Source organism: Ischnura elegans, chromosome 10 (genome assembly GCF_921293095.1).
Source record: "Ischnura elegans chromosome 10, ioIscEleg1.1, whole genome shotgun sequence".
NCBI lineage: Eukaryota > Metazoa > Arthropoda > Insecta > Odonata > Coenagrionidae > Ischnura > Ischnura elegans.
In genome coordinates this window covers 92,954,958-92,964,454 of record NC_060255.1, presented here as the reverse complement: position 1 = coordinate 92,964,454, position 9,497 = coordinate 92,954,958, and the positions used below count along the sequence as shown (strand labels likewise).

At 36.6% G+C, this 9,497-nt stretch overlaps 1 protein-coding gene across 1 annotated transcript; it reads right to left on the bottom strand.

Annotated features, from left to right (window-relative positions):
- Window positions 1-712: 712 nt before the first annotated feature.
- On the bottom strand, window positions 713-9,497 carry LOC124166747 (geranylgeranyl transferase type-1 subunit beta). The gene is made up of 8 exons (XM_046544420.1): window positions 9,157-9,497; window positions 8,925-9,052; window positions 8,635-8,854; window positions 8,394-8,526; window positions 8,188-8,307; window positions 4,312-4,422; window positions 3,588-3,717; window positions 713-2,006 (listed from the first exon to the last, which is right to left on the bottom strand). The coding sequence occupies exons 1-8, from the start codon at window positions 9,267-9,269 to the stop codon at window positions 1,888-1,890; spliced, it is 1,074 nt and encodes a 357-aa protein (XP_046400376.1). The 5' UTR covers window positions 9,270-9,497; the 3' UTR covers window positions 713-1,887.

The window sequence follows — 9,497 nt, the reverse complement described above, 5'->3', positions numbered from 1 at the left end:
CACAGAATGGGACCATTAGTAAATTGCAAACTTAAAGAGGGAAGTCCATGAAGGGAGGGGAGACTACCAGAATACTTCTTGAATATTCCATGAAAACCTAAAATAACCAATAGAATACTCGAATAATAATTTAGATATGCCACTGGAATAATGAAGAATGAACTACCAATTGGATAAATTGATTTAAGTCTGAAGATAGGATATTCTAATACTAATTAATATTAGAGGAAAAAATACCTCCGTAATTGGTTTTTCTTTTGTCTCAGGCAATCATCAACAGGGAGGAGAACTTAGAGGGCTAGGTCACTTTGGAGATATATGTAGGTACTTTTGAACCAATTGAGCAGGCATTTTGATTTCCCAACTCTGCAGATACATATGCCACTGGCTAGTTAATGGTTATTTCCTTAAATAATTTTTTTTAAGCTCTTAATAGAACATTCTGAGAGACTTTGAAAGGATATTACTGTTAGGTTTCACAGAAAAATGATAATTTCATGTATAATGGAAAGGCAAATTTGGGGTACTCTCTGGCATATCCAGCCATTGAAGAAATTTGCTAAAATTTCACTAATAGATAATATAGAAATATGTACTTGTTAAATTGTGGGGTTTGAACACTAGTTATTTTGGCTATGCTATTTTTTACCATTCATGAAAATAAACAAAGGATGACTCATCTAAGGCAGAGACCTCAAATAAAACATTTATACCTGAGAGTTTCGTGTATTTCAGTGTGATTAATTGCAATTTTATTGACATTGTAGTGAGCAGCAATAGTTTTAAATTTCTCACATTTTCTTAAAAAGACACATATGCAACATTTAACAGAAACAGACATTTTCATGTAATCCAGAATCCACCCGAAAACTACAAGTTTACAAGAATCGGCACAAGTACCCAACAACTGAGTATAGGCTATTAAACTCAAACTACGTGTCATCACTCACTATTACACAGTATGTACAAATTTATCAGTGATACAACATAGTAAATGTGGAGTCAATACAAAGGCATTGTTAAAGTACCTTGATGGATTATAAAATGCCCTGTTTCCGATAGAAAAAAAAGTCTGAGCAGGACAAGAGAGTAAAATTGCACCAAACAAAGAAGCAGGCACATAATTATTGATATTGCAATTCATTTTAATTTCATTTCAAATCAAATCTCATGAATAATATTTAAATATGGTGGGTTCACTAAAAACATTGTGAATTGATAGGTACATACTCAGAAATTTACTATTTTTAAGACGAGCAACACTACTTCAGGCAAGAACTACTTTATTGGTTACTACACAAATTTAAGTTCAATTAATACCACAGCAACTACTCCCACGATTATGGACTTGACAAATAACCAGCATTGCAAAAGAGGCCCATCCCATACAAAGTTTTATAATACAAAAGAGGACCGACAAATCAAATTGACACAATTCTACTGGAGCAGATGATAACTGAGATATAAGGCATGCCATTTAGAGGCGACAGGAATGTAGCATTGATGCAATTTGGGGCTCATGAGTTACAGTAGACAAAACAACATTTTTATATACTGGTTAGGCATTTCATTCGATAACAAAGCACTGTAAATAAATAGTAATACTTAGCTTTATAATTAGGAAATATACCATGCATCATGAGATCTAAAACGTTTCCATCCCTTAATAAAGCACATTGGAGATTAAACCTGTTTTGTGCCTTTGGTTCAAAGAATCAGCCTCACTCAGGTTTGAAGACATCGATATAAAAAATACAAACACTATAGATTTCTTGATCATCATTCTTGAGCTATTTAACAAACCCAGAAGTGGTGCGTTGTGCTTCAGGTCATCCAATCTGAGCAACACCTCAGGAGTTTCACGATCTAATCTCACCCGGAAAAATCTCACTGATCCCATTTTTTGTGCAGGCCGTGTAGATGTTTGAGAGCCCTCTGGCTCATGTTCAAGCCAGCGTGGACCTCTTCCAAATCCGATTCGCTCATCAGAGCCAATCCACACAAACCTTGATGATGGAGAAAAAAGAATTGCACACCCATCAGAACACAACAGAGTAATAGCGCTCTTAAAAGAATTAGATACAACATACTATATCTATATTCTGCAGTAGGGTTTGACTGATTCTCTCAGATTTTTTATATTTCAACACCTTGACCCATATGCCCCTTTCAAATACCATGGAGTTTCTGGACCTAAATCCCTATGTAATTTTCTTAAAATTTCCATGCACTTATAATTTTACTGTCTATGTAAGAAATTTCATTACAAGATTCATGCCTTTCTTTGTAATGGAAATAATGTAGTTTTTTTCCATTAAGCATAATATTTATTCATTAGCTATAAGCAAATTTAAGGATACAACAACAACAAAAAGCAACCAGTGATTCACTGGCTCTAACAGTATTTGAAATCCCCTTCCCACTCCGTAATCACTCCATTCAAACCCATTATTATCTCATCTAGAAGCTCTCACTCCCTGCCGATCATGTCCAGCATTTTGTCTTCCTTCTTGCTATCCGTCCTGTTCATCTTCTCCATCCTTCTCCACATTTCAAACGCTATTCTCTTCTTGCCCTCCTTCATCAACGTCCATATTTTGGCACCACAAAGCACTACACTCCAGATCAGACTCTTCACCAGCATTTTCTTTTAACTCTTACATTATGATCCTCTTATAACCTCCCTCCTATTTGTGAATGCTTCCTTTGCAAAATCAATTCTCTTACTGTTGTCCTTACTCATATAGCGATTTCATCGTTGGATTATCCTTCCTCATAGAATAATCCTCCAAAGTTGTCAGAATAGCAATGGCTGATGGTAGGACCCACCCGCCTTTGTGATGGTGCGGGATTCCTCATCCCCTCCCTTCCTTCCCTATCCTGTCCAAGGAGGCGTCGTCGGGCTCCTATTGCGGCGGCGCCTCCTTCCTTTCTCCTTCCTGCGTCCTTCTGGGTGCAGAGGTAAAAAGCTCGTGCTTACAGACCCTGCCCCCAGGAGTGTATCCTGGCGAGCCCACCCTAGAAGTCTCACTCCAGCTGTTGTCCTGTCATATCCATTTTTCTCAAATGTGCTGCCCAAATAATTGAATTGCTCTACCTGCTCTAGTTTTTCCCCACCCGCTTATACCTTGAATCTCAGATTCCTACCTCACAATGTTTCACAAAGCCACATTACCTTTGTCTTCTTGTGATTAATTCTCACGCTATACTCCTTGCAACTCTTGTCTACTGCATCCACTAGAGCCCACAGCCCTTTCGTCGACTGGTTAACTAGTGTCTGATCATCCACAAGCCTCACTGATTTAAACCTCATTCCCCACTTTGACTCCTGCTTCCAACTCATCCCACACCTCTCTTACCATCTCCTCAGTATGCAAGTTAAAAAGCAATGGTGATAGTGGACAGCCTTGTCTCACACCTCGGCCAATGTTTGCCTACCCTGAATCTCCGCCAAATGATAGTTTATATATATTTTTAATTACGACCAATCTCTGAGAAAACCAGAAGATATAATGAATACAGCATTAGAAATATAAACCATCATCACCAGTTAATATTTTAAACTTTATTGATAAATGAAAAATTACCTAAATAAGTATGCATTGCATCTGGACTTGAATCAACCCATTTGGAGAATCCTCCAGTGATTGGATCCTGAGTTGACAAAAGATAATCCTTGTTTTGCTGGTAATCAACAAGATGGAATATTCCTAACAACTGAAAGAAAAAAAAATGTTCCATTATTTCAAGCAATTGTTCACTGGTGGAAGAATTGATACATATCCACATTAATGACTCATAACATAGACTTTAAAAGGAAAATTAACGTGACATGCAACACTCAAACACACTCTCAATGTCACTGTTGCATTACCAATTATTTAACCTGCATTTGTAAGAAAAAAGGTACTGTTTTGACGCTAGCTAAAAGATAGTTTGATAGCTTTTCGAATGCTATTTTTTAAAGAAATTCACAATGGATTGATTCCCTGGTCCATCCAATGAAGGAACAGACTTTTATAAATGTGTATCCTGGAGTATAACTTAGTCATAATAGTATTAGCACTGAAAATTTTTAAAGAAAACTGTGGCATTTTTTGATGAAATTTAGAAAAAATTTCCTATTTATTTCTTCGTAACATATTGAATAGTTGGAAAGATATAACTAGGTATTAGTATTAGGGTATTTAGACTTTTTGAAAGGACAGTAGATGGCTGTGCATGCATGCGACTACTCAGATATTGATAGATCTCTTCCGAAAGTTCCAAAATATAAAGAAAAAAGGTACATGAATGGAAAAATGACCAAACCTTAAGCGTAGCTCCAACCCAAAATGAGTAGCAGGTATCTACAGGCTTGTTTGGACGGCCTTGAAAGCCAGATATTTGACGGTATATACACCACCTCTTCAAACCATCTATCTGAAATTAAAAGCAATGCATAAAGAATCACTTTCTTCTTCTAAAGTTTTTGACAACACACATTGATGAATTGGGATCAATGATCTAGTATTCAAGGTTAGTTTAATAGTGATAATTATTGCATGTAATTATGTTCACCATGATAAGTGGTGTATACCATACTAGATGTCGTCAAATAGATAGTCATTTTTATGAACCTACAGATAATTATACATATACTGTTACCTACAAGCACATTCCACATACAAATGTCATTGAAATCACAATCCTAATATGTACTCTTCTGTACCGTAAAGGGGATATCTCAATCACTTAATATCTTTTTAAAGATAGTAGCATTTCCTGCTCTAATAAGAGTTGGTCACCATTTGAATAACCTGATATTAACCTTATAGAAAGAATTATAATTTATGGACAGCCTGAAACAGTCAGCGCTCAAATTGTTGCTGCTCCTCGAGCTATATTTGTGAACAGTAGGTATTAGCATGTAAGTGTATGGAATTTCTTTGATGCAGCCTAGTGCTCTGAAAACAGACATGATATTCAGCTGTGAAAAAAGTGTCTTAAAACAATCATGTGGGTGTGCATTAAGAAAAATCAGTATTGCTCTAATTTGGAACAGTAAAACTTTTTTCACAGAAGACGCATTCCCCTAAAGTTCAATGTCATAATTTATACAACTCTGACAAAATTATAGGTACAGAAACCTTACATACTCAATAGGAAAGGGTGATTTTAGTTTTCTTAGCATGTAAGATGCCTCAAGTAAGTTAAGATAGATGTGGGTACAGCCGGGGCTGGCCAAAATACAGGCAGAGGAGTATTTGGAATACAAATTACCACTCCAGATGTATTTAAAATACATAATACTGCTCCAAATAATTTGAAATACAAAATACCCTTGATTTGGATACATATTTGAAAAACAAGCCACAAAATAGTATTTTAAATAACTTCCAAAATACAAAATATATTTGTATGGAAACTTAGAGATCTTAAAAAAAAGTAACCTGTCTTGGAACGTTATGGATAGTTGCAAACATGAATAAAACGATTCTAACGAAAACGAAGTAATCTTTGAAGCATAATGTCACAGAAGTGACATCAGAGCTACTTCAAAAGTATTCTTATTTTAGAATGGTAAAATGAAAAAATCTATATTTGAAATAAAAAACATGAGATACATTTAGGTTGTGCTTTGAAATACCAATTACATATTACAAATGTATTTCAAATACGTATTTTAAAATACTTGTATTAGAAATACTACCCATGCCTGGGTAGAGCTCACACCAAATTAAGCCAAAAGCATGTGATTTACACAAATTTAGGCATTAGAGGCCAGTTCCTTCCCCTGGGCCACCTCACACTTCCAATATTTTGAATTTAGGTGTCGGAAGTTTTCACTACATATTTGAAACCTTTTGAATATTGGGTATTTTGAATAAATGATGTTTAACCCTTCCTGCAGCCGCCTTAAATAGGAAAACATTTTCTGTGCAACGAGTAGCATATGAATTTTTTAAACCTCTCTGTATGGAGCTCTTTTTTTTGGGTGTAGTTACTATGGTACAGTAAAACCTCTTTACATCGTAATGGAAGGGACCAAAATTTGGACAATTCGATGTATGGAGGTTCACTATAGAGAGGTTTTAGTTATATGCACCATTTTTTCATATCCTTTGGAAATGAAAGGCACTACTGTCTTTACAACCATTATATTTATGTGTTTAAACACACATGCATGCATCAGTGAACATATATTTATTGTTGAATAATTACAGAAAGCGAACGCTATCGCTTGATTTTCACCATGATTCGAGAGAAAATGATGTGATCTCTCTCAATACAACAGTCACTTAAAATGATTAGGATAGTTGGATACCTTTTTTATTATTTACTGTTAGGTATGCTCTCATATGGAACAAAATGGCCACAACTAATGATTAACGTGAAAATTACTGCATATTAAAAGGGTACAAGAAAAAACATAAGCGTGAAACATTTATCGCTGAAAATGTCATTCCATGTACGTAATCGTTGCTGCATTAATGGTCTCTAGTTGTCTTGGTACGATTTGCGGAGGTAGTTAAACCATCTCAGGGGTGTCTCCTTGGTGTGATTAGTGGAGGTTTTATTAGATAAAGCGGCTCACTACAAAGAGGTTTGCCTGTAAATTTACATGTAAATCAGACGGGACCATAGGGGTGGTATGATGTATGGAGGTTTATGATGTAAAGAGGTTCACTACACAGAGGTTTTACTGTATATCATTGCAAAAACCATTGACAATATAACCACTTTGCAATGGATTCCTGCCATGAGGATGATAATAAATGAGTGGGAGGGTAGGGCTTAATTGCTGAGGAGTGCCCGTAAGGACTCTTAAGCTGGGTCTCAGGATGAGCCTTAATGTATCTGACAATCGGGTGGTTTCCTATTATTTTTTAAATTGCCTAAATCGAAAGATTATTACTCCTGGAGTAAGTATTTCACGCTTTTAGATTTTTAAATGACGATATCTATTTTTCGCGATTTAATGAAAAGTGAAAAATTTCAAGCGCGCGAAAACGCGACGGGTAAGTATGAATGCTGGGAAAACTCCGTGTGACGTCGTTCTGATTCCCACTGCCGCAAGTGAGGTGACCTTGGGGCGAGGCTCTGAGCACTGATACGACGCAGGATGCTAACAGGTAGCAGAGTATCATGCTGGCTGGTAGCGCTTGGCTTAGATAAGGATTATTAACACCTTATCAAACGAAGAAAACTTTCTGACCTTAACCAGTTTTAATAGGTGATTATTAAGACATGTTTCCCTGAGCTCTGTGCCTCATACATGCATTGGTAATCTCAGACGGTGTAAAACTCCTATCTACTCGTCTAGAAACTAGGTCCCTGGGACGTCACGTGGAGTGGCATCGCATGGGTGCCAATCTGGCCTTTTTCAAATGAGGATAAAATTGACCCGTGCCATTCGTCTAAACCGGTATTTCTAAAACCAAATAATTTGTATATTATGAATTCACTAATGGTGGGTAACGAATCGCAATCAATGCCTTTCATTTTCTTTGATGAAGGAAACTGCCCTATTGCTACCTCAGCGGTCAATTCCCTACCCTCGAGCCAGCTTGAGCAGTCGTCCAGTCGTTTGCGTAGAAGAATCCACGACAGCTATACCCGACATTAAGTCTTCTGCATATGAAAATGCCCATAGGCTCCACCCGACGTTTGGTGAGAAAGGGTTGATCAAAGAATGAAAACTAAAGTTTGCTGGGTGAAAGTCAAAATTAGCCTTTTTAAGGCTTTCTCATTCATTAGAATCTTGTATATTGTAGTTTTTAAACTTTATCTCAACACACATTTAAGTTTTCATGGTGAAAAACCATCATTAGGACCGTGATGATATCAATGTCTTTTCCTCCACAATTGTTACTCCTGTACTGACCAACATTTCCGTATTCATAGACATTTACCAAACGCAATGTTTTCTTACAACCTTACATAGTTGGAAACAAAATGGAAATTTGAAATTGACAAAGTGATACTTTTTTCCAAATATTTTAGGCCCTAAATCAGTTATAAAAAATATATAATTGAGGCGTCATCACCAATAATAATAGGCGTCTCACCATAATTATGTATAAACATTTTATTGTGGATATGGACTTTAGAAGATCATAGCATAAATTTTATCCTTGATTTATCAAAACCACTGAGGAGTTACCAGGAATCGACAGGTATCAAGCCCCATTTCTGGTTCCTTACCTGCTTTTCAGATAAATTTCCTTCCAATTGACCCATGAGCGACAGTGCAGCAACAGCACAAAAAGTTGTTCCTCCGTGAGCTTCTAAACCTGGACCTTGACCAATTCCATAATCATATGACTGATAAAGAAAATAGTAGAAGACGTCTTACTAAATTTGACATCAGAAGGCCAATAAATGTATTATATATCACACAAGTTCCTTACTATACTCTCTAGAATGTAGTTTATGGTTTTTTGGACGTCCATTCCCGACCAATCCTTTATCATATAGCATATAGATGCAGCACAATACACGAAGCGCATGTCATTTTCACTGCCTTCCAAAGATGCGCAAAAACTGAAACGATACCGCGTGGATTTGTTCATTAAACACATTTATCATCCAATTAATCATTGAAAAAGGAACTACAGCAAAAACTTTCTACGATAGGAGTGTTCACACTACCTTCCGTTTTCCTGCTGTAGAGCTCTGACACCTGCACTCAACGCTTTCCTGTTAACTCTAGAAAGGTCATCACCCAATATGAGAAGAGTTGCGAGACCAGTGTAAGTCATTGCTAAATGACCACTTTTGTAAGGGCAAGATTCATCTTGAGGTCCATCACAGGCAAAATTAAAGGTGCTAGAACCCTGAAAGCCACATCTTTCCCAGCCTTGGCCACTTTCTGAAATGGTAATACACGTCATTACGAAATGTTGATGCGTTTTAGTGCGACTCATCTTATCAATCAATACCGGCATTTTTTGGTTCCACTAGAAGTCCATATATCCAATCTATTATTGACTTCTTCTTTTCTTCGTCTAATACATCTAACGACTTTAAAACATCAAGTCCTGATATGCAAAAGAATGCAACTGCCAAACTGTGAAAGGGAAACCATCCATTAATTTAATCAAATATTGCGAAATATTACGTGTTTGCGCAAGCAGGGTCTACATCTATATTTCAATCAATGAATTGGCTTACCGAGTTGAGTCATAGGATGATGCAAGCGATGGCAATAGTTTTAAGTGCCTCAATAAATACTTCACGTGTTGATTTTTTGCTAATTTCATGTCTGACTTCATCGGAGACAACATCCTCAATTTGTTGCTCCCCTAAGTACAAAAGAGTCGAGGCAGAGCTTCACAAAGTTACAGAATAGGAAACTGTTACCTACATTACTGACTACAGAGAAATTTTTCGAGGAATCAAAACACTAGGAAAACATATCACACTCATCACACATCATAAATAAACACCAATGCACGACAACAAGACACAAGCAGACCGGTTGAAACCAATTGTGATTGGCATGAGCAATATAT